The sequence below is a fragment of the Miniopterus natalensis genome, chromosome 18 (genome assembly GCF_054644295.1).
Source record: "Miniopterus natalensis isolate mMinNat1 chromosome 18, mMinNat1.hap1, whole genome shotgun sequence".
In the NCBI taxonomy this organism is placed as follows: domain Eukaryota; kingdom Metazoa; phylum Chordata; class Mammalia; order Chiroptera; family Miniopteridae; genus Miniopterus; species Miniopterus natalensis.
The window spans coordinates 39,053,366-39,078,047 of NC_142098.1; the positions used below are offsets into that span (position 1 = coordinate 39,053,366).

A 24,682-nucleotide genomic window follows, 5' to 3' on the forward strand; every position below is an offset into this window, starting at 1 on the left:
TCCGCCGGCGGCTTTCTGGTTTTCCGCGGACGGAAATGACTCGTCCTGGAGGAGGCGGGGCCTTGAGAGTTCCTCCCACGACGGAGGCCGGCCCCTTACCAGACCTCCGGCCCGTGGTCCCTCCGCAGCTCTGACCTTCATCTCTCTTGCTGCAGTGTGAGGCTCAGGCCAGTAGGGGGCGGGGACCATTTGTTGTAGATTCTGTTTACACTAAGAACTCTAATTTTCCTTCCCTTTGCTGGAGATAGTTACAGTGAGTTCTCTTTCCCATTTAATGATCATTGGGAACCCCCACCCTCGAACAGTACTCCTACTTTCGATGTTGCAGTTTTCTTATCTATAAAGTGGGCCTAATCGTTTCCACTTCGTGGAGTTACTAGGAAGATTAAAGGAGTTAATACACACAAATAATTTATAAGTGTTTGGGTGGTAGTTTGCCAGTTTACTTGGTCCAGCCCTAACTTCGGACCAGGTGCCGCTTATTCTTTAACCTCCCGCTGTCTTATAGCAGAAAACTGGCCTCAGCTGGAGGTATCCAGACTTTGCTGGGGACAATGTAGGCTCCAGAGACCAATTCCGATTCCGACACTCCCCGCTCCCTTCCCTGCCTGCAAGACTGGGGCTCCGTGGTCAACAGGGTTCCCACCGCACTAATGTCCATTTTCTTTGTAAAATGAGGACAGTAATTCCCACTCCCAGCTTTACAGTGTATAATGAGATGCTGCTCATTCGACTTTGGAAAAAGTTGAACATTCACAACACTCCCCAAAAACATTTAACCGAGGTAAAACTCTTTAATCTCAGAGCGCCCCTCCCAACTCGCGATCCCCACCCCCCACTCTCCCCCACTCCAGGGCCGGAGAGTGAGGACCCCTGCCCCCCACCTTGGGTGGACGAGGGCCCTTTAAGGCACCTGTGGGGGAAGGGGAGAGGGGCGGGAGCTGGTAGCGTCCAGCACACAAGGACCGGCTTCAATTGGCAGGCTGTTACGGGATGGAACCAGTGTGTGTCAGACGTAGGGGCAGGATCGGGCCATCCCTGAGGGGACCAGAGACCAATTGTCAGGACTTAATAAAAAACGACCTGTCCCAGTAGTGTAAAGAACGTCAATTTAAGGCCACAGGCCAATCCTGGGCACTGGCGGGCTTGGCCACACCCCCAGGAGGCTGGACCCAATCAGGTATGAGGATTCAGGAAGGGCGGCTGGTGACTCTTGGGAGATTGGTCAAGACCTTTATAGCGTTCCAGCCAATCAAATGAAGCTACCCATTCACCAGTCAGAAGTAGAGCACCACCACCCAATCCTGGGACTTGGCTATGCTCTTCCAGGGATAGAGCCAATGCCGTGCGAGCAAAGCTCTTGTCGCTAGGCAGAAAATGATGCGAATCCACCCATTTAGGGTTTAGAACTAGCCACGCCCGTCGGAGAGCAAGCCAGTCACTTAATAGAAACAATCTGTCGCTGGGCAAAAAAGAGGCGACAGACCCTGTCAGGCAATTGGATAGGTCCCGCTCCTCGGCGCAGAAGGGGGCGGTAGGCTGAAAGGGCAGAGGGAATTGGCTGGGGCTGGAGGGACAGAGGAAGCCAGTCCGAATCTGACTCCGATTGAGGGCCCTGGGGGCGGGGCGGGGGTGTAGTGTAGGACTGGGCGGACACTGCGCCTCAGTATTTCCTTTTCAGCTTCTGGAAGTCGCTAGTGTTGAGTCGTGGTCGTGGCAGGTCCCCGAACACCTGGGTGTCCTCGGTCTCCCGCAGCACCAGCGCGCGCATGCTCGCTGCGATGCGGTCCAGGTCGGGCGACGAGGGCTGCGGATACAAGCAACATGGACCGGGTCAGCACCCGCAAAGATGCCCACATAACCCGCCTCACGGTGCACCCCCACCCTGGCATGATGGCACCTGCACCCTGGTTTCCAGGCCTCCTCCCTGTGATGCCCATGGCCAGAAGGCCCTTCACCCTGTCTTGCTGGATGTAGGATCTTCCTACCCCGCTCAACCACCACCTCCTCCAAGAAGCCTTCCTGCCCTTCTCCCCTTTTTGGCCTGCACCATTGTGCTCTAGTTCCTTCTTCACACAGTGGAAGTACTGCTTGTCTGCTGACCATCAGGCTGTGTACATCCAGAGGGTCTCCTGTCTAAGGATTTGGGTTTGGGATCCAGTCATGTGCTAATCAGGCCTCTGCCACCCACTAGCTATCCACAGGGATTTCACCCCATTGAAGGCTTCAGTCTCCTCCTCTGACGATCATCACAATAATAGGGTCTGAGAAAATCAACACAGTCACTGCTCAGGAAAGGAACTATCATGTGGCCAGCCTGTATAGAAAGGATCCCTCTCTGGCAGCCTCCACCTGGGAGGGGCAGTCTTTCTGCCTGCAGCCCCCGCAACTAGAGCTAAGTCTCTTACAGTCCCTGTCACTCTGAGCTGGGTGGGCCTGGCCCTCCACAAAATGAGAGAGGCCACCAACAAGAGCTGGACTTGAACCTGAACCTGTTCAGAGACCAGCCCAAGGCCCAGTGCTTAGGTCTTGAACATTGTTCATTAACTGTTTCCACCAGTAACAGGGACAACAGTAGCTGACGGACACTGCCAGTATGTAAATGAGGGCACTGAGGAGTCACAGGGAGGGTGAACATGGGACCCAAGGCCTCCTCCTGTGAAGCCCACAGCTCCTTTCCAAAAGGAAGCTGGGTGCCAATCCCAGCTCTGCCCCTTACAGGCTGAGGTCCTGGGAAAGTCACATGTACTCTCAGTGACTCAGTTTCCCCTCTGCTTCAGGGAGCTTCAGTGATGGGAGATGAGGACCCACCCTGGCCAGCCCAGGAACTGCACAAGTAAGATCATATGGGAGAAACAGAGAACAAGGCCAAGGCAGGGGGTGTGAGGTGGGGGGATGTATGGAAAGTGATTGGACTCCTCTGAGCCTCAGTTTCCCCATCTGAAGGGGATACCAAAGTCCTTGTGCCTTACCTGCAGCATTTATTCAATAAATGGAGCTGTTCCTGGAAACAAGAGCGGGCTTTTTCTACAAGACACTGGGACACTCTGTAAGGCTGTAATAGTTAACACTGCCTGGCTCCGGCCCAAGATCCTGCCTGGTGAGGTGGGAGGTACGAGTAATCCTATGAAATGTGGCATCCATCCATGCCTGAGGGCTCCCTGGAGGAAGCGGCTCTGGCCCTTCCCACCCACCTTCCCTGCCATTTGCCCCTCACCTGTCCATTCTCCTCATCCGATGACCGTGCTTCTGTCCTCTTTTCTTTGAAGGTCCAGACGGGCACAGACACAGGCAGGGACTTGGCGTACTGCTGTGTGGGCAGGGCTGAGGCCGGGGGCACTGAGTAGGCTGAGGGGCCAGTGGGGGTCTCTTCACTCAGGCTGCCATCTGGGAAAGAGGGCATGCTTTAGCCTCTGGTCCCTGCCTCAATCCCAGACAACCCCCCCACCCAGGGCATGGGGACAGCCTAGGACACTCACCGTCTGTGCTCTCAGGGTCAGACTCGCAGAAGGGGGGCAGGTCCTGGAGGGTGGCATCCTCATCCATCACAAAGAGCCCTGCGATTGGTGTTAGAGGCCCAGGCCAGTCAGGTCACCTCCAGCTACCGCCTCCTGCTCCCTGCACTGGCCAGGCCCTTGCAAACTTCAAGGTTTCTGGAACCATTACTCCCTCTGCCTCTAACACCCTTTCCCTGGTTATCTGCCTGGTCATCGGCAGAAAGAAATCTAGTTTCTATATGTTATGCTCCCAGGTGAAAACAACTGGATGAACAGGAAGTCTGTAAGGTCTGTTTGGAATGAACGGATTCAGAATACAGCTTGAGAGAAATATGAGATTATTACGATCCCTGTTTCACATAATGGGAACCTGAAGGCACAGAGAGATTAAGCCACTTGCCTGATGTCTCACAGTTAATAAATGGTGTCATGGGGATTTGAACTCAGGCCATGTGGCTCCAGAGTCTGTGCCCTTAACCCTACACAAGATTTCTCCAGCAACAGTGAGGAAGCCAGCTATTGGTAGTAGTAAGTAACTCCTATTTATTAAGCCCCCTGCAAATTCCTATTCATTCTTCAAAGCCCTAATGTTACAGTCCAGCCTCTGGGAAGCATCCGACCTCCAGATTCTCCCCAAAACTGCAAGTTGTTCCCTCCCCTGGCTTCCTCAGCTGTTGCTTGCATCCCTGACTCCCTTTTAACTCCTATCTTTCTTCTCATAGGCATAAGGCATCCAGATTTGGAAATAAATCATGTTCTGCTCATGATTCTGGCTGAGGAGGCACCCCCTCCCAATCCCACAGCCCCCACAGGGCATGGCCTCATGTCAGGACTCTAGTTCTTTGGCCAGACCAGAAGTCCCATGAGTTGGCTTTGTGTCTATATCCAGCACAGAGCTGGACCCAGCACAGTGTAGCGCAGAGAGGGAAATGACTTGCTCACGGTCACACAGTGACTCACAGGCAGCAAGTCAGCCTGGCACGCAGGTTCTATGAGACTCCAGCTCCCACAGAACGTCAGGGCTCAGAGTCCAGCAAGTCCCACCCCTCCAGGAAAATCTAGTGTGGAAGCAACGTGCCAAGCAGAGAGCTGCCCCAGCCCCTGCCCCTCTCACCTCCATTATCACTGATGCCCAGCCGCTCCCCGGAGGTCTCTGTCTCTGTTGGCTCATCCTCCTCCTCCTTGTCTTCCTCCCTGGGCAGGGCAGGCTGCGGTGGGCTCCCTGTAGGGCTGGGTGGCTGTGGTGCTGGTGGGGGCATGGGAGGTCGGGCAGCAGCAGCAGCCCTGTGGGCCAGGGCGATGTCCTGCAGGCAGTGGCGGGCAGCCTCGGCCAGAGCCCCCCGGCCATGGGCTGCATAGGCGCAGGGGCCAGGGAGGGGTGGCGGGGGCGGCGCGGCAGTCAGCAGCACCAGCTCCATGCCTGTCTGCGCCCGGAAGCGCTCGGCAGCTCCCACCACGGCCTCCCACAGCTCCTCAGGGCGCCCCGACGCCATCCGCGCCCTGCAGGGCAGAGCAGGACATAGGGGGCTAAGGCTGGGCTGACTGCGCTGTCCCCACTCAGCCCCATGTGTCCACCTGTCCCTGGACATCACTCCCACCCCTGCCATCCACCTGTCCCAGCTGAGCTCAGCACCTTCTCCTAAACCTGCCATTTCCCAGAACGCCCCTCCATCCAGGCCTCAACTTCCCAGCCCCATCCCTCCTGCCCTGCCTGTCCCCACAGGCCCTGTCTTTCCTCTTGGATCTGCCCTTGGGAGCCACCAGCCACAGGTGCATAAGGAACACCTGACATGTGGTGGGTCCAAGGTGAGAGGTGCTGTGCGTGAAAGCCACATGGGGTTCTGAAGACTCAGTACAAAAAGGTAGGATGTAAAATATCCCACAATCGGAGAGTGATTACATGCTGAAATGATGACATTTTAGATATACTGGCCAAATAAAATATATAGTGAAAATGAACATCTGTTTTCTTTTTACTTTTTAAATGTGGCTTATGGAAAATTTGAAATTAGATGCATGATTTGTATTATCTCTCTACTGGACAGCGCTGCCCTGACCACCATCCTAGCCTCTTCCAGTGCCTTTCGGCCTCCAGTCCGGCCAGCATATGGCCCTGCAGGGGTCTTTTCATGCCTGGAGCTACCCTTGCCCCTTCCCAGCATCCCCAGGACAAGGTCACAGCCCCTTCCAGACTTCTAGGCCTGAGGCCTCGGTCAAGGTGCTCCCCAACACACACTTAGACCCCTGGTTCTCCATTTACTTGTCATTCTTTCCCTCACCTCTAGATCAGGTCAGCCCCCACCTTGCCCCGTGGGCTCCCCCAACATCTAAGCGACCCCCACTCTAGAACACATCTCTCTGGGGAGTACTGTCTGGATTCACATCCATCTCCCGGGTTAGTGTGGGAGCCCCTGAGGGCAGGGCGGCCCTGCTGGTTCAACTCTTGAGCCACCAACAGCCTTGCCCAGCACATGGTAGGCCTGAGGGAGGGGTCGATCAGAAAATGGTGTGTGAGCTTCAGCCTGCACCTGGAATCGGCCCACAAAGCTTGCCTTTCCTACAACACTGTTCCTCAAAAATGAGGCACCTAGAGCTCACGGAGTACAAAGCCCAGCCCTTGTCACTGTACAAACAGTGACAGCACAACCAGCACCTTTCCTGACAGACCCCAGAGCAAGTTCATCTTGCACTTGTCACGTGCCAGGCAGGAACTGGAGTGTGCCCTCAACATTCTCATCCCACCCTCTCACCAGCCCTATGAGGGAGCAGCTGTTATCACCCCACTTTACACTTGCAACCGAGACCAGGGCCAGACAGCAGGAGAGGAGCGCTGGGCCCTGAATTTGGCAGTCTAAAGCCAGAGCCTGTTCTGAATACTGGGATGCCATCCTGCCTACCTTGTAAGGAAAGGTTTGTGATCTCCTAGTCCAGATGAGGAAAGTGAGGCTCAGAGAGCTTACGGCCCTGGCCTAAAGGCACACAGCTAGATTGACACTGCTGTCCGTCCAACTCCAAAATCTCACAGTAGTGGGAGGTGCACAGGGTCTCACAGCCACTCAACCCCATCTGAAGGAGGAAGATGAGGCTAGGACAAGGAAATGTTACTGATCCAAGGTGACAGCCTAACAGTGCTAGGCCAGGGGCTCACTTCTTTGGGACACCACGATTAAATTCCTCTCTGTCCTAGATCTTAGCATAACCACCAGGCAGCAAAGAGAGTAATGGGGGTGAGGGTCTTCCCCACCTCAGAGAGCATGCACAAAAAGGAGGAGTATAATGCAGACCTCTCTGGGGATTCTCTGGAGTCAGTTACCCAAGAGGAAAGAAACCAAGTCTTGGGGAGTCTCCAGCCCCTACAGTTTCCGGAGTAAGTCCTGCATCCTTCCAAGAGCTGAGAGACGGAGGACACCACCACCCCTCAAATAGAGCAGTTTAAGATTAGGAAGAAGGGAAAAGGAAGTAAGACTTGTCCCCCACAGGAAGGGGAGGGAGAGGTAAGGTGACTGGCCTCTTAGGAGGTCAGGAGGTGAAGTGAAGAAACCGACTCCAGGAAGAGGTGAGAAAGAGCAAAAGTAGCCCAAGGCATGAGATACTACTGAAGGCCCCCCTCCAACCACCTGTCAGACTGGAAGTGCCCCCGCAACCCTCACTAGAAGACGGGAGGAACTCGCGGATGCACCCCGTGGTCCGCGGCGGGGCGAACGTCTGGGGTCTTTCTCCAACGCTGAGAGACATCCCCAGCTTGCCCAGGGGCAGCGAAGACCCACTTCTCCAGAGAGAAAACAGGAAATCCCGCCCAGGTGGGGGGAGGCCGGAAGTCCCGCCTTTAGACGGGTGAGGGGCGTCCCGAGACACCCCCAGCACCCCCAGACCCCAGGGACCCGGTCCACAGTCAGACTCCTAATAGGTCTGAAGGTCGGAAGATGAGGCTATCTAGGCTTTGCCTCAGCTCAGACACGACGGTTCACGCCAGCGACCCCTTTCCAGCGCTCGGCGTGGGGTCGCTGGACGATCTCTGCCCCTTGATCTACGCAGGCTATATCCCTTCCGAAAGCGGCTCGCCCTCCCGGCGCCCCTCTCCTCCGGACCGCCAAATCCTCCCCACACCGCGGTTCACAACGCCGCCTCCACTCACGTGCCCGTAGCCAGCATGGCCGGCCTGGCGCCGTCGCCGCCCTCAAAAGATATGGCGGCGCCCTGCGTCACTTCCGCATAGTTGGCCCACCTCCTCGCTGCACACTCCGCCTCCCTAATGGAGGCCGCCCGAGATAAAGATGGCGGTCGCAGGGGCTTCATTGGATCTCAGAGGCAATGGCGGAAGCAGGATGCGCATAAGCAAGATGAGAAAAGGCTTCAGCGTGTTCTGGAACAAGCCTTGACCAATTCGATTTCACCCCAAGAAACATGGCGACCTGCACATACATACTCAGGACCACAGTCCCTCACTTATAAATCAGTCTCTTCCACTTCTGTGGAAGAAAACAGTACTCGATAATGACCTTGCAACCAGCCTAGCATCACTCGCCCATAATATATATGGGCTCTGCCTCCAGCCTATCCCCTTCAGCATCAAGACTGGCAAAGAGCCAACAAGCCAGCCTTTCTTGCTTCAGTTTGCCCAACTTCAATATGGCGGCTCAGACAGCTTTCTCTCGACGGTGACCCGTAGATTTGCCTGGAACAGCTTCGTTCCGTAAACCCGAGTCTCTCAGCGCCTGTTGTGATGCTCAGCTTCTCTCACCTTCTTTTCCTTTCTCGGTTTCTCTTTCCCAGGATCTCGCTTTCGCGACCCGCAGAGGGATGGGGCTGCCCCGCATTAACATGGCCTCAGCTGACAGTCCTTATCCGTGCCCTCAAGCAAAATGGCACCTCTTTGGCTTCAATGCCAGTATACAATATGGAGAAAGTAGTGGGCGTTCCGGAGCGGTTGAGCGAGGGGGTGGAGCTATTGGACCCTCCCTCTTGTTTACTTCTTTGAAAGGACCTTAGCACTGCGCCTGCGCACCCTGCTGGCCCTTTCCATCTTTACAGTCTGCGCCGTGTGACTTAAATCCTCGTGACTTAAACCCTCGTGGTTCAAGTGCAACCACCCCATTTTGAAAGATAGCTAAACCCACTCCTCTTCTAGAAGCCGCAAGGGCGCCACCACTGTCCACGCTTGAGGGGAGTCTCCTATCCGGATGTGACAGCACGTTGACCCGGAAAAGGAGGGAGCCGGGTCAGCGGGTCCTCGGTCGCGGCTATGGAGGGAGCCGGCTACAGGGTAAGCAACGAGGAGGCATTCTTTCGCTTCCATCTGTATGAAACGCCCCCCTCCGCTGGTCGGCTTTTCCCTCAGGCCTTGCCGGGGCTCTGGGAGCCCGGCCGTTCCTCAGCGAATACACCATTCCCCGGTAAATGTGCTGTCACCCTGCCCTCCTCTGCCCCAGGGATGACCCACATCTTTTGGCCCAGCCGCCGGGGCTGCTGCGATCCTCTCCTATGCCCCTCCCCTTTTGGAATACAGACCCCCCCCCCCCCCGCGCTCTCCTCCTTTCCCCCCTCCTCCCACCCTCCAGGGCGCGGACGCCTCGCTGGTTTGTTGGTATTCGGGTGCCCCACTCCCGGGCCCCGCCCATTGGAGAATGGCGCCTCCCCAGGCCCGTTCCCATTGGCTCCCTCCTGGGGCCCGCCCCTCGGCTCTTCCTGCCCCGCCCCTCACTGGTTGCCATCCGCAGGTGGTGTTTGAGAAGGGAGGCGTGTACCTGCACACCAGCGCCAAGAAGCACCAAGACCCGGACTCCCTCATCGCTGGCGTCATCCGAGTGGTGGAGAAGGTGGGCCAGGACGGAGCAGGGCTCGAGCAGGCCCAGGGCAGGGTGGAGGCAGCGTGTGTAGGAGTACGGTCTAGTCAGCGAGGGGACCTTAGGAAGACAGGCTGGGGACAGGGGAGAGAGGCAAGGCTTTGTCAAGCTGAAAGCCCGAAACAGGGAAGAAGCTTGGCAATGTGGTTTGCGGAGTTAGGAGGGGAGCCCCCTAACCCCTCCCTCCTTCCCTCAGGACAATGACGTCCTCCTGCACTGGGCTCCCCTAGAGGAGGCTGGAGATGCCACCCAAATCCTCTTCAAGAAGGTAGGCTTCCTGCACTTCCCCCTTCCACACTTGCTTTTTTCTGGGCCCAGGTGGTGGAAGGCATTTGAAAGACCTGGGTACAACCCCAGACCTACCCTTGGGGCAGATGTGACCCAGTTTGGTTGTCTCTGTGAAATGGGGCTGAAGATACCTATTCATGGAAAGAAAGCAGGTACTGTGAGGTTTGTGACTATGGCGACCGCTGCCCCCTCACCCCCTTTGCTCCTTGGGAGAGCCCTGCCAGGACACAAGAGGACAATTCAGCCTGTGGATTTGGGTTCCAGGGGCTGTTAGTCCATAAGAACTTGAAGAAGGATAGGGTTTCCTCTGGGGAAGTCCTGCCATCGTGTCCATGCCCACTTTGACAGCACTCCTTCCTCCTGCAGTACAGGACCTTGACCTTCTCGTTAGGTGGACTCCTGGGGCTTCTTTCAGGCCCTGTGCTGGATGGTGCTCGCACCCAGAGATGAGTCCAGCCTAGGCCCTGCCTAAGCCCTCACCCCCATTCTATTTTTGAGAAATTGAGGCACAATGAGGGGAAGCTTCTTTTCCGAGATAAAAAAAAACTAGGAGGTGTTAGAACTTGGGTTTGAACCCAAGCACACTGAATCTAGAGCCCTTCCTCTTCCTGAGGGAGCAGACATTTGAGCTGGGATTCTAAAGATGAGGAGGGGGCAAGAGAAAGTGTGTTTCAGGGCACAGGGGGGAGTGGGATGTCTCTGTGGAGGGATTTGCTGGGAAGGTGGTTTGGCCTGAAGTGCCAGGCTCAGAAGCTTGGATCCTGTCCTGGGGACTCTGGGGACAATCATGGGAGGAGAAGGGTGTGAGTGTAGAAAGCCCCCTGGTGGGGGCATGTGGGAGCTGGACCAAAGGACCAAATGGAGGGAGATTGAAAGCTAGAAGGTCAGGGAGGGGGCCAATGTGATGGGCCAGGGAGAGAGGAGAAAGCTTCAGCTGGGGCCAGGGGAACCTTTCATGCTGCCATTCTTCTGACATCACTCCTCACATTATTTTCATAACCAGTAGGCCGGCTACTTTTATTGAAATAGAATTTATCTACCATAAAGCTCAATTTTATGGTAAAATTTAAGGTTTCAAAGTGCATAATTCAGTGGTTTTCAGTATTCACAAGGTTTTGCAACCATAGTCAGTACCCAACCCCAGAATGTTTTGTCATGCCCAAAAGAAACCCTGTGGCTGTCAGCATTCGCTCTCCATTCTCCCCTCTCCCAGCTCTTGGCAACCACTAGTCTTCTTTCTGTTTCTACAGATTTGCCTATTCCAAACATTTCATATAGGTGGAATCTTACTGTTTTGGTCCTTTGTGTCTGGCTTCTTTACTTGGGATGCTTTCCGGGTTCATCCATGTTGTAACGTGGATCAGAACTTCATTCCTTTTTATTGCTGAACAATGTTCTGTTGTATGGCTCTGAGACTTGATTCGTCAGTTTGGTGGACGCTGGGTTGTTTCCACTTCTTGGCTGTCAGGAATAATGTATGAGTTCTTGTATGGACATTTATATTCATTTCTCTGGAGTTTATACCTAGGAGTGGAATTGCTGGGTCACATGGTAATTCCATGTTTCACCTTTGGAGGAACTGCCAGACTTTTCCACAGCGGGTTCACCATTTTATATTCCCACCTGCAGTGTGAGGCTTCTAGTTTCTCTACGTCATTCACAACACGTTATTACCTGTTTTAAAACTTTTTTGTTATTCTAGCCATCCTAGTGGGCACGCAGGGATAGCTGATGGTGGTTTTGAGTTGCCCTAGTGAATACTACATACTTGAAGCACTGAGACCTCAGGCAGTCTGACAGCACAGCCTGCCCCTGCTTAACTGCCTGCTCACCAGGCGCTGGTGCTTTGGTGAGCACCACCAGGAGACTTGGCTTTGAGTCCTGGCCCAGTCCCAGTCCGTAGCTGTTCTGGTTGACCGTAAGCAAGTGCTGTGCCCTCATTGTGCCTCAGTTTCCCTTTGTTCAGTGGGGCTACCTTCCAGGATAGCCTTGTGGCTTCAATCCAGAAACTCTGAATCTGCAGCCCCTCTCTTCCTTTGTTTCCCCAAGGATGCCAGTGGGGGTGACTCCTGCACCTCTGAGGACGAACCAACCTTTGACCCCGGCTATGAACCCGACTGGGCTGTAATCAGCACGGTGCGGCCACGGCCCCGCCACTCAGAACCCACAAGAGGTAGGCTGAGCTGGTGCCCCCTGGGGGGCAGGTGGTGACATCTTACCCTCAGCGGTCATGGCTCCACGGGCTTCACTGCCCACAGTTAAGATAGCCGCCCAGCACTGGCCTTCCAGTCCCAGGAGAGTGGATGGGGGTGCAGACTGCTGCAAGCCCAGGTCCAGCATGACCAGAGTTTCCAGAGCTTGCAGCCTTGCTCATTCTGCCTGGCTTCCTGATTGGCTGTGGGCCCCTCTGCGTGAGTCCAGGCCATGGGAGTGACAGTTGCAGGGTGACAGGTTGGTTCAGGCCATCTTGGAGTGTCATAGGGTGTTGGGGACACCAGGGGAGGTATCTGACCTCTCTAGGGGTGGAGAAGCCTTCCGGGAAGAGGCAATGCAGAGCTTGGCTCTGAAGGGCACTGGGTGTGGGGCACTGGCCTGTCACTGTGGCTCCACTGTGGGGTCGGGAGTAAAGACAGGGTTGGAGGTGACATGGGTGGGGGCAGACCCGAGGAATCTGGTCTTCATCCTGAGGGCCACAGGGAGCCGATTCTGGAGCAGGCACATGTCCACCAGGCTGGGCTCCGTTCACATTTTATTCATATTTGTTTCCATGGAAATGTGAGGTAACCCAGAGCTCTCAGAGGGCGGGGCCTGGGACTGGCTCCTGGTGTGCTCTTAGGACATGGCCGTGCCCCTCTGGCTTCCCACACCTCTCCTGACACGGTGCCATTCCCTAGGTGCAGAGCCCAGCTCCCCCAGGGACTCCTGGGCCTTCTCCGTCAGCCTGGGAGAGCTCAAGTCCATCCGCCGGTCCAAGCCGGGCCTCAGTTGGGCCTACCTTGTCCTGGTGACCCAGGCTGGAGGCTCCCTGCCTGCCTTGCACTTCCACCGGGGGGGCACCCGTGCCCTGCTCCGTGTTCTCAGCCGCTACCTGCTGTTGGCCAGGTGAGCATTCCCCTAGCACCAGGCCTTCGTGCCAGGCCCTGTCCCCCCACAGCTGCAGCTGGCCCCTCAGCTGTGAGAGAAACTCAGACTGATCTAAAGGCTGGAAAAGGGCACGAGTAACTGCAGAGTCAAAGGGTAGTTTGATTTCAGGCAGGCCCTGGGTCCCAGGGTGTTGGAAGGAGTCCACCTGCTCCCCTCTGAGTTTCTGTCGTTCTCGGCGCCCCAGCAGCCCTGGCTTAGCAGCGTCCATGGACAGAACACACCTCTTTCCTCACGTTCCAACAGCATACCCGGCTGCTGCCTCCCATCCCTGGCCAGGGAGGTGGAAAGCCCTCATCGGCCAGCCCCAGGTCGTGTGCCCACCCCTGGGGTCCAGCTGTGGTCTCAGGCCTGAGACGAGGGATTCCCCAGTAGCAGTCCTGACCCTGCGCCTGGAAGAAGGAGGGAGCAAATGCGGGGCCCTCTACCTGTATGTCATCAAACCATCTCCCTGCAGCTCCCCACAGGACTCCCGCCTCTATCTTGTCTTCCCCCATGACTCCTCCGCCCTCTCCAACTCCTTCCACCACCTCCAGCTCTTTGACCAGGACAGCTCCAATGTGGTGTCTGTGAGTCCCCAGCACCAGGCCCCGCAGCCGTGGGCAGGAACTGGGGGGGGGGGGGCACGGGACTGTAGTGGGCGAGGCATGAAGGGGGCGGCTAAGGGGTACTGTAGTGGTGAGGGGGGAAAGGCGGGGAGGAGCTGTGACCAGCCCTGGCCCTGTCCCCAGCGCTTTCTCCAGGACCCGTACTCCACCACCTTCAGCAGCTTCTCCCGAGTGACCAACTTCTTCCGGGGAGCCCTGCAGCCACACCCAGAGGGGGCCTCCCCCGACCTTCATCCGGCCCCCGATGATGAGCCCGAGCCTGGGTTCGAGGTCATTTCCTGTGTGAGTATCCAGGTGGACCCCTTACTTTTGGTTGTCACCTTGGGCATGTGGCTGCATTTCCCAGTGCCTCAAGTTCCTCCCCAGAAAAGCGGGGATAAGAGCACCACCCTCATCAGTGGCATGAATGACTGTGAAAGTGCTTACAGCCTCTGCTCCTGGTGCTTGTTGTTACTGGGGGGGTCCTCCAGACTAGGGGGTGCTTTGGCACTGACCCAGGTAAGGAGTTGCTTCCCACCCTGAATGTCAACTGTCGAGCTAAGGGCTGAGGTGACTTTAAGGTAGCCCGAGATGGGTTTGGGGAGGGATGTGGGGTCCCCCACAGGCAGGGCTCACTTGTCTTGTGTCCCACAGGTGGAGCTGGGTCCTCGGCCTGCCGTGGAGCGGACGCCTCCGGTAACAGAGGAGGAGTGGGCCCGCCATGTGGGCCCCGAGGGCCGCCTGCAGCAGGTCCCTGAGCTGAGAGCCCGGATCTTCTCAGGAGTGAGGCACTGGGTTTGTGGGGGGGCTGGGCTGGCAGGCATCCTGGGGGGCCCCTTCTGAGCTGCCTGCCTGCTCCACCCCCAGGGGCTGAGCCCCAGCCTGCGACGAGAGGCCTGGAAGTTCCTCCTGGGGTACCTCAGCTGGGAGGGCTCAGCTGAGGAGCACAAGGCACATGTGCGCAAGAAAACGTGAGTGAGAAGCTGCAGCCCCACCCCGGCCACCTCCAGCCTCTGACCTCCCAGCCTCCATCATGGATTGGAGGTTTTTGATCTACATGTCCCAGTGGCCAGCAGGACATGCGGCACATCGGCACATCGGTTGGGAGCCTGTCCTGTGCTGGGCACCACCCGTGCACGGGGGAGACAGAGGCAGATGGGCTGGGCCTGTCCCTGTCTCCATGGCTGTTTCATCCTGGCACCACACTGTCTCAGTGGTCACTACTTTGCTGTTTATCCATGGGGCCCACCTCTCCTCATTCCTCATATACACAGTGACCCTGCTGTATGTCCTGGTCACTACACCTGGTGGTGGTGACAGACTTTCAACAAAAGCCCACAGGGTGTTCTGTGTCGGGAGATGTCAGGACGGGGAAGCATGGGGGCCCTCTTGGGTCTGTGTGGCCAGGGAGGGGCTCAAAGGCAGTGACCTGGGCTGAGCTCAGAAGACTGCGGAGCTGGCAGAGTACCTCACACCAGCCTCTCCCGCCCCACAGGGACGAATATTTCAGAATGAAGCTGCAGTGGAAATCGGTGAGCCCCGAGCAGGAGCGGAGGAACTCGCTACTGCACGGATACCGCAGTCTCATTGGTGGGTCGGGCTGGAGGGACCCCCTGCCTCCCTACAAGCAGGGATGAGGGCATCTGGGGGAGATGGGGGTGAGCAGGGGTGGGAGGGGCCAAGGACAGGGTAGTGGGGGAGAGGGAGGAGAGCCAGGCTCCTTGAGTTTAAATTCCAACTCTGCCATCTACTCACTGTGAGATCCTGGCAAGTGATTTTACCCCTGGGCCTCAGTTTCCCCGTTTGCGATGATTAGTAACCATTGCTAGGAGGGTGTGGTGAGCAGGAAGCAGAGTGCCTCACTCCATAGCGTTCAGTTGGTTTGGGGACCAGCCGGTGAGGAGAGAGGGGGCAGTTGCCAGTGGCCAGCAGGGCTGAGGCCTCTCCACACCTTTCTCACCTTTGCTCCCTGCACCCTGTCCCCACAGAGAGAGATGTGAGCCGCACAGACAGGACCAACAAGTTCTATGAAGGTCCCGAGAACCCAGGGCTGGGCCTGCTAAATGACATCCTCCTCACCTACTGCATGTACCACTTTGACCTTGGTGCGCACCGGAGGGAGAGCAGGGGGGGAGCTGAGGGCCTGGGCCAGGCACTGACCTCGCATCCCCACAGGCTACGTCCAGGGCATGAGTGACCTCCTCTCTCCAATCCTCTACGTCGTTCAGAATGAGGTGGATGCCTTCTGGTGTTTCTGTGGCTTCATGGAGCTTGTGGTGAGGCTCAGAGCAGGGTGGGAGATAGGTCCCCTTCAAAGGATCGGGTGCAGCCCCTCACATGCTTCCCACCCCCACCCCCGCAGCACGGGAACTTTGAGGAGAGTCAGGAGACCATGAAGCGGCAACTCGGGCAGCTCCTGCTGCTCCTCCGGGTGCTGGACCCACAGCTCTGTGACTTCCTGGGTATGTGTCTTGGTGGGTGGGCCAGGGGTGGCAGGGCCACAGATATTACCAAAGAGTCTCTGGGAATGAGCGGCCACAGACGGTGTCTAGGACATTTGGTCCTCATCCAAGCAAGAAAAGCACCTGGCATAACCCAGAACCCAAAACTTACCTGTAAGAGCAGGGTTGCAGCTGGGAGCAAAACCTCAGCAAGCGCCGGAATGTGCGCTGCTGTGCACCCGCCTGCCGCGAGCTGCTGCTGAATGCCACCATCAGTCCGCACCCCTCAGATGAACTCCGAGCACATCTCCTCTCCACTCACCTTGAGCCAGGAGTTGGAAACTGGTTCTCTGGACTCCTGGTGCTGGGACTGCTGCATTCTGGCCTTAAAATATCTCTTCATTACTTGTTCAGTGTAAAAAATGCAAGAAATTCCGATACAGGGAAGAAAGTTAGAAGCTCCTGTTGATATTGAGTGCAGATTTTAAGTTAAGTTACTTATGGGTATTTCTTCCCTGAAATGTAGCCTCACCCCAGGGGAGGGAGATACACTGGTTTCACCTGTGTGAGGACACTGGTACACTGGAGAGGACACTGAGGCCCAGAAGGCGGGTACCAGTTCCCAGAGCAGTTGGACACAGCTGCCTGTGTCATTAAAAGTTTCTTTTTTTAAGCTTTTTTTATTCCTGTTTTTTAGAGAGAGAGGAAGGGAGAGGGAGAAACATCTGTGTGAGAGCGAAACATCCATCGGCTGCCTCTTGCACACCCCCTACCAGGGATCAAGCCTGCAACCCGGTCATGTGCCCCTACCTCTGGGAATCGAACCTGCAGCCTTTTGGTGCACAGGACGATGCTCAGCCAACTGAGCCACACTGGCCATGGCCATTAAACATTTTTCAAACCATCACTGCTACTGACTGCACAGTGTTCTGTCCATCTTAACAATGTACAAGAACAGATTTCACCTGACCACCTGGACATTTAGGTTTTTTCAGTTTTTCATCGTGACGAATATAGTCTAGATAATTTAGGTAAAATTCTAGGAAGTGAAATTGTATCTAGGGCAGTACATATATTTTAGCTTTTGAAATGTGTGTGCCCATCACTGCTTTCCTGGAAAGTTATACCAACCTCGTTTTTGCTCGCAGTTTCCTCACACCTCCACCAGCAGTGGGTTTCACTGCATCCCTCCATGTGAGAGTAGAAAACATGGTACAGCTTACCTTGGCTGGGGTTTGCAAGGTGGATGGGAAAGGTTCCTATAACACAGAGGACTCCTGTCTCAGCTCAGAGGCTTTGCCACGCTGGGCTTGAGTGATGGAGGGTCTCCCAGTCAGGGTCACTTAGTCTCAGTCCCACCACTGGGCACACTGTGAATTAGAATGAGGTGGCCATTGATTTGAGTTTGCTCTTTGCTTAGCACCACCCCTCTCACCGTTGTCCTCCTCTAGACTCCCAGGACTCTGGCTCTCTCTGCTTCTGCTTCCGGTGGCTGCTCATCTGGTTCAAGAGGGAATTCCCCTTCCCAGATGTTCTTCGGCTGTGGGAGGTGGGCCAGCCAGCTTGGGTGGAGACCTGTGGGAGGGGGGCTGAGGCAGGGGCAGACCTGGGTGAAACCTCAGGCAGAGGCTGGGCTGTGACCCCTCCCTCTGGCACTCCTAGGTACTGTGGACAGGGCTTCCCGGGCCCAATCTGCACCTGCTGGTGGCCTGCGCCATCCTGGACATGGAGCGGGACACCCTCATGCTTTCGGGCTTCGGCTCCAATGAGATCCTTAAGGTGAGGCCCAGATCCCTTCTAGTCATCACCTTTCCCCTGCCCATCCTGACCTGTGCTGATGGGACACAGCAGCTGGAAGTGAACTTCGTGGAGGCTGGCACTGTGCCTGTGGCCACTGTACTTTTCAGTAGTCGGTACTCAAAATAGGATTGTTGAAAGTATGGTTAGCTCTGAGCACACAGCCCTGAGACCAGTTCTATTTTCCTCCTACCCCATCCTATCCCTGGCTCCCAGTGCTGTCCTCAGAGAGCACCTGGTCTGTGTGTGAGGGGGCTCCCCCAGTACTGAATGGGGGCTGGGCGGGCCACTGGGGTGGAGCTCGGTGCTCTTTCCCTTCCTGTTACCCTGCATCTGGCAAGAAGCCAAGGAGAGCTCCCCTGACCCCCAGCTCCACTATAAGCCCCAAGAGGGCCCGCCCTGTCTCTCCTCCACTGTGTGGCACAGAAGAGGGCTCTGGCAGTGGCGGTGGAGTGCCTCAGGCAGGCCTGACTCGCCCCCTCCCGCAGCACATCAACGAGCTGACCATGAAGCTGAGCGTGGAGGACGTGCTGACGAGGGCCGAGGCCCTGTACCGGCAGCTGACCGCCTGCGCGGTGAGTCCCCCACCTTCCCAACAGCCCCACTCCCTGGCCCTCAAACTTCTGACTTGGCTTCCCACTCCCCAACTCTCCAGGAGCTGCCCCACAATGTGCAGGAGGTCCTGGGTCTGGCCCCGCCCGCAGAGCCCCACAGCCCCTCGCCTCCTGCCTCCCCACTGCCGCTGTCACCCACCCGGGTCCCACCAGCCCCGCCGCTCCCCGTGGACACAGCCCCACAGCCGGACAGCAGCCTGGAGATCCTGCCTGAGGAGGAAGAGGAGGAAGGCGCGGGCTCCTAAGTTGCTGGGCTGGCGGCAGCCCCCCTACCGCCCACCGCTCCGCACCCCCAGCACTTTATCCAGCTCCCACCGGGTGACCATACCCTGGAGGCTGGGGATGGAGCAAGCAAAGGGGTGGGGTTCCCGCCTCTCCTCCCACGCCTTCCTGATTAGCTGGTTTCATTAACTGACATTTCTGGTGTCCAGTTGGCCTCCTGTAGGTGTAGGAAGGAGGCTGCCACGCTGCCTTGAACCTGAATGGGGAAGGGTGGTACATGGTCCCCTCTGACCACTGCAAAGCAGGTGTCTGACCACGGACCCCCTAACCTGGCCAATGAGACGTAAGAGGAGGTCCCTTGGGGATAAGGTTGGGGGGATTGTGGAGGCAGGTCTCGCCTGCCTGAGTTTGGGACTTTTGGAGGAGGTGGCGTGCTGGGGTGCGGCTGCCACCTAATAGTTGTGCGGGGACACATCCTGGACATAACCAAGATGGAAGGGCCTACAGAGCTGCTCAAACACTCTGAGGACCCTGCCTACCAGCTTTGTGTTACTTGAGAAAAATAAACTTGTGTTCAAACCACTGTTGGTCTGGCTTTCTGTTGTTTGCATCAGGCCCCATCTTGCTGTGACAGTGGCGGCGGGCACTGCGGTTACCATTAACCAATGGTGCAGAGCCAAGTCCGTCACTCAATGAAGTACCACCGCCCGGGCAGAAGTAGGACAGCTTCTGGGGCTCCAGGAAAGGCATCGCCCCTTCTACCATGAGGGCTAATGGCTTTGCTCCAAGCAAATTGGGGAGGCATATGAGCCAGGGAAGGGGCAGGACCACAAGGCTTTTTCTGAAAATACTTTAATACTCAGTCGTCTGGCTGGTCGCCCCTGGAGTGCTTGGCATGGGTACGGTTGGGATGCAGGTGGTCTCCCCCTTTACAGACTTGCACTGGGGCTGGCAGTCCACAGGTGCCTCCGACACCTCATTGGGCTCCACCGGGTGCAGAGCTTTATCCCGATTGTTGATCTGGCTGTGGCTCTGGTCATTGATCCGCACGGCGGCCCGCAGCGCTGACTTGACCGCCGTCTCCACCCAGCCATGTGGGAAGGCAGTGTGCTCCCCAGCAAAGTAGATGCGATCAAAGGGTTCCGCCCAGCTGAATTCCTGCCGGCCATCCTTGTCTTGCCAGAGCGTAGGTGGCTGCACCACGAAGCCGCCCTGGCTGTGCGGATCCTCCCCCCAGCGCTTGACGAGGCCGCTGCCATCCCAGAGCCGGTACACTATGGGCCCGTGCAGCGCGGCCACATCATCCAGTGCCAACTGCAGCGAGTCTTCAGTGCTCAGGCCCGCGAACGAGGCCGACGCATCGGACCATGTGTACGAGGCCAGCAGCAGCGCGCCCTCCCCCGGCGGCGAGTAGAGGATCACGCGCGAGGGGCGGTCCGTGGTCGAGTGGCCGCCCTGGATGTGCTCGTCGTGCCAGAAGGGCCGGCGGAAGCTCAGGAACACCTTGGTGGCTGGTACGTAGTGCAGCTCGTGCAGTGCCTCCTGCCACTGGCGGGGCAGCGGGGGCGAGAACTTCATGCGCTGCAGCGCCGGCCCGCTCGCAGTCAGCAGCACCACGTCAGCGGACATGGTCTTCGCGTTCCGGGTCCGATGCGAGGTCCCTATGTGCACCCGCACCTCGCGCACCTCCTGCGTTATGCCCCCGACAGGAGTGCGCAGCTGCATAGGCACCGACAGCGAGCTCAGCAGCGCGCGCGGCAGCAGGTCCCAGCCGCCCACGATGCGGCTGAACCTGGGGGAGGGGGACAGGAGCGTGACCCGGGCTCGCGGGCCGCTCCCTGCGCGCTCCTTGGTGCCTGTGCCAGTTTCCACCCGCCCGGAGCCCTCTAATCACGTTCTATTACTGCCCATGATAGCTGCAAACAACACCCGCTCACCCACCACACCCTGAAGCCCCCCTGACGACCTTGGACTGGGAAGCAGAGAATTGTGTGGCCCAGGAACCCTCCTCTTCTGTGCCGGACCATGCAGGGCTCCCCGGGAACCTTTCTTACCCATTTCCTCCAGAAACCCGGCATGTGGGGGGAGTGTGGCCAGCCCCAGACCGACAGACCGGTTTGGCCCCTTCCCTACAAGCTGCGCCCTTCTCGCCAGCCCAATTTCGGAGGCCCCCACTACTCTGTTACTCCCCCAATGGCCCCGCAGGCGCGGCCCCTCACCGGAGGCGATCGCTGACGCTATTGTGGGCCCGCAGGGCCTCCGCAAAGCTGAGATGGAAGAAGCCATCCTTGGACAACACGTCTCCCAAGAGCTGCACAGCCGGCTGGCTCAGGTTCCCCTCCCTGAGGAGGTATTCCTGGGGGACAGGTGCAGGTGCAGGCCCAGGTCAGGGCCCAGGGAGGTTGCACCTGCCACTTCTGTCCCCACTCCTGCAGGGTCCCTCCCCAGCTGAGCCTCCCCATTACAGACACCATGGAGACCTCAGTAGGTTCCCTGGACCTTACTGATCCCATCCCCCCTCCTCTTGTGAAAGATGAGAAAATTGAAGCCCACAGAGGGGGCATGTCCAGCCCCGTATTGAGGCAGGGAGGCTACGTCAGGGCTTGGTCTCTGGTTCCAGGGTGAAAGCCCATGGGCACCCTCCTGGCCCTGGTCTCAGAAAGGGACACCAAGGCCCCCACTCACCAGGAGTGTGTGCCTGTCAAACTTCTTCATGGCCTTTTGGCAGCCCAGTGACTTGAGATCTTCACGGGCCTGCAGTGGAACAAGCAGAGAGTGTGGGGCTGTGGGACACGAAGGCGGAGGCAGGGTCTGGGGTCCAAACCTAGGTCCTCTTCCTGCCCCTGCCTGTGGCTGGCCAATCACCACTCTGTTCACGCTGCCAGGCTTTTGGCCATGCTGTGCCCTCAGCCTCGCCCTCCACTGCTGCTCAGATATTACCTCTCTGGGAAGCCTTCCTGAGTCATTCCTGCCACCCATCCCCTGCTGCCTGGGCACTGGAACGCTCATCCCAGTCGGCACCATTTCGCCTGCGTCTGCCTGTCCTGGGCTGTGAGCTCCGTGTAGGCAGGGACTGTGTCTGTCTCAATGCCCTGTCATTCTGGGGCCCAGTAACTCTCTCCTGGATCATTGTGAGCACAGACTGAAGCGGAGTTCCTTCTGCCCAGCGTGACTGCTGAGGGGGTTTACTCACCAGTCCCTCCCCTGCCTGTAGTTCTCCCACAGCTCCCCAGCACCTGTAGCCAGAGTTCCAGGCCCTCAGCCTGGCACCCGAGGCCCCTGCCATCCCCTCGATCACTATCTCTTAAGGAAGCTCCAGTTCTAAGGACAATATCCAGTTCCCAGACCACCCCCAGCTCTCCTCCACCTCCACAGCCTGCACATGTCCTGGCTAATCCTGGCACCAGCGGCCATCCTTCACCACTCTGCTCCAGCCTCGTCTCCTCCCTGCCCTCTCTGATTTTAGCCCCTTCTTTATCCACCTGGCTTCCCAGTGTGGCCACGGAACTCCCTGAAGGATGTGCCCTTCACTCACTCACGCACGCACACACCATTCACCTCGAGTTTCTTTAGGCCAACACAGAAATGGCCTGAACTCAGTGCCCACCCTCATCCAGAAGAGGAGATGGACAATTAGGAGCTGCCAGAGAAGGGGGAGGCTGGCTCCTCCCTGAGGGCATCAGGGAAGGCTTCCTAGAAGAGGGGACATTGGAGCTGGTTCTTGCCCTCAAGGGTTCCCTGGGTGGGAAAGGGAAAGGGGTCTTCCAGGCAGAGCAGGCAGGATCCAGGGGGGAGGATGAGGCCTGAGCTGGGGCCCAGCTGTTGTGACATGGTGAACCAAGGGGTATGAGAGGGTTTAGGGGAAGATACTGAGCTCAGTATCAGGGTCCTAGGGGTGGCCAGGGGAGATGGATGTAGGTGTGGGTCTCAAGGGATGGATCTGGAAGACGTGCCTGCAGATCAAAGTTTAAGCCAAAGATGTAGAAAGATGAGGTTGTCCAGGACAGTGGATGGGTGACAAGGGGATCAGAGACCAAAGGCTGATGGAGCTCTGGGGATTGGCAGAGTTTGTGGTGAAACTAAATATGGAAGAGGTGGTGGTTGGAGACCAGAGGCATGAGGGAGAGAAGGAAAGCCAGGCCAGGGGAAGGCGAGGCACAGGGGGCAGCAGTGGGGAGGCCAGGGCTGCAGGACCGGGGGGTGTGCCCACCTTGTTGAGAGCCATTTGGTAGATCTCCTCAGGCGCGTGGCCCTTCTCCTGGGGACTCAGTTCGTAGCCCAGCTTCTCCGGCATCTTCTCCACCACGTAGTTCCGCAGCTTTGTGTCGCCCACCTGGGTCCATGCGTTCTCGTCATACTGGGTGAATTTGGTCAGGTTGAGTCCCAGGCTCTTGCAGAGCTCGTGGAGGATCCTGAGGGAGCAGACAAGACTGGGGCGGGTCTGTCAGGGGGAGTAGGGGTTCCCTCTCCCGGTGGGGCTTGAAGAACAGAAGAAGGTGGGTAGGGCAGCCAGGGATGGGGTTTGGGGATGGGCATGAGGCTGGAATGGGGCTAGATTTGGGGTCATCAGTTCTGGGGGAAGGAGTGAAATGGGATCAAGGTTGGAAGGCTGAGGGCAGTCCGGGTGTAGGATTGGGCTGGGAGCGGGTGTTGGCTTTCACTGGGGTTGGATGGAGGCTTGGGATGGGGAAGGGACCAAGGTCAGGGGAGGCAGAGCTGGGGGTCCCGAGGCGCTGGGTGGGACTAGCTAGGGGTATACCTGGACTTGGTGGCTTAAGCACTTCAGGGGTACAGTGGTGAGGCTGGGATTAGGAAAATAACAAAGCTGGACGCTGGGTCTCTGGTGGAGTCTGGGCTCAGAGCAGGGGCCCACTTGGCGCCAGGTTAAGCCTCACCTGTGCGAGATGGGCATGCGCATGGCTCCCAGCTCCGCAATCCAGCCCGTCTTCTCGTCCCGGTTGGTGAGGATGCGGCCCCCAATCCTGTTGTCTGCCTCCAGGATGGTGACCTGAGGGATGGGGGGCATTGAGCTCCTCTCACTGATTCTTAGGCCCACCCATGCCAGCCCCTGACCTTCCATCCCCACAGCAGCACAGTCCTAGATGAGACAAGGATCCCTTTCTTTACAGGGAGATGGGTGGGACTGGTGGGAGAACAATGTCACAGTGAGCGCGTGCAACATGACAACTTCCAGGCTGCAGCAGGAAGATTGCGGGCCAGATTAAAGAGGGACTTCCGAGCTCAGGGAGGGGGAAATTTCCCATTTACAAAGAAGCCCCTGGCCTGGTCCAATTCTCATTCTTGGATTTCAGTGAGACCAACAGTAGTGAGACCTCAGGGGTCACTACCCCTTGGGCTAAGTGTCCATTTCCACCAATACAAATTCCCCCCAGAAGTTTGGAGGTTTCCAGGGACTTCCCTCCAGGATGAGAAAGAGTAGAGCAGAGAGTGGAAGGCCTCTCCCAGTGCAGCCCACACTCTCCTCAAGGTAGAGCAGGAGTTTCAGGCCTCACTTCCAGACCCCAGGGGAAGCATAGCTCCCTCTCCCCATCCCCCACCATCCCCACCCTCCACAGGGACATGGCCAAGTCCCTCAGGGGCAGCAGGAAAGGCTCAAAGCAGACTGCAAGCAGCACTTCTCACCTTGTGTCCTGCATCGCTGAGCACCTTGGCAGCCACCAGTCCGGCCACACCAGCACCAACCACAATCACCTTCTGGGGCTTTAGGGTCCGGTTGAGGCCCAAGGTCACAACTTTGAGCAGCTGCTCATAGTCTGAGTCGTGCATGCACCTCTCAAAGGGGTCCTGGCTGTGGACAGTCTTCCACTCGAGGGAGGCCAGCAGGCCAAGGAGAATGGGGACCACGGCAAGCAGGCGCCAGGCTGGGGAGGACAGGCCAGTGGACATGTGGGGGGAGAAGAGCAGGTTCTGCCCCCACCCCCTAGGGCCCCTGCTTGGCTTACCCAACAAGGCCATGACTCTCACTGGGAGGTGGTGTCTGGGTTGGAGAGGAAGCAAGGGCCACTGCGACAGGGTCCTGAGTCCCACCCCAGTGTAACTCCTTGTGGGGCTGCCCAGCACCTACCTCAGCCCTCTCCCCTATGGCCACGTTCCCTGATCCTGGTCCCGAAGTCTCCTATTCTGTGCTCGTCTGTCTGCCCTTCTCTCCTCCGTCCCTGTACCCCTCTCCCCATCCCCGCTCCTTGTCTCTCTTCTCTGTTCCCTTTTTCTCACCTCCTCTCTGTCTCTCCT

At 57.5% G+C, this 24,682-nt stretch overlaps 3 protein-coding genes across 3 annotated transcripts; 1 reads left to right on the forward strand and 2 right to left on the reverse strand.

Annotated features, from left to right (window-relative positions):
- Positions 1–774: 774 nt before the first annotated feature.
- Positions 775–8,317, reverse strand: AKT1S1 (AKT1 substrate 1). The gene is made up of 5 exons (XM_016206030.2): positions 7,633–8,317; positions 4,612–4,997; positions 3,480–3,557; positions 3,218–3,387; positions 775–1,807 (listed from the first exon to the last, which is right to left on the reverse strand). The coding sequence occupies exons 1-5, from the start codon at positions 7,791–7,793 to the stop codon at positions 1,664–1,666; spliced, it is 939 nt and encodes a 312-aa protein (XP_016061516.1). The 5' UTR covers positions 7,794–8,317; the 3' UTR covers positions 775–1,663.
- TBC1D17 (TBC1 domain family member 17) lies at positions 8,280–19,012 on the forward strand. Its single transcript, XM_016206036.2, has 17 exons — positions 8,280–8,760; positions 9,215–9,313; positions 9,537–9,608; positions 11,678–11,801; positions 12,523–12,730; positions 13,227–13,338; positions 13,501–13,659; positions 14,011–14,139; positions 14,224–14,327; positions 14,852–14,946; positions 15,345–15,461; positions 15,532–15,632; positions 15,719–15,818; positions 17,249–17,346; positions 17,460–17,576; positions 18,083–18,169; positions 18,250–19,012. The coding sequence occupies exons 1-17, from the start codon at positions 8,740–8,742 to the stop codon at positions 18,451–18,453; spliced, it is 1,947 nt and encodes a 648-aa protein (XP_016061522.2). The 5' UTR covers positions 8,280–8,739; the 3' UTR covers positions 18,454–19,012.
- A 270-nt stretch (positions 19,013–19,282) lies between these two features.
- IL4I1 (interleukin 4 induced 1) lies at positions 19,283–24,421 on the reverse strand. The gene is made up of 7 exons (XM_087827447.1): positions 24,394–24,421; positions 24,074–24,312; positions 23,326–23,438; positions 22,641–22,842; positions 21,116–21,184; positions 20,650–20,786; positions 19,283–20,222 (listed from the first exon to the last, which is right to left on the reverse strand). The coding sequence occupies exons 1-7, from the start codon at positions 24,404–24,406 to the stop codon at positions 19,283–19,285; spliced, it is 1,713 nt and encodes a 570-aa protein (XP_087683573.1). The 5' UTR covers positions 24,407–24,421.
- Positions 24,422–24,682: the final 261 nt, after the last annotated feature.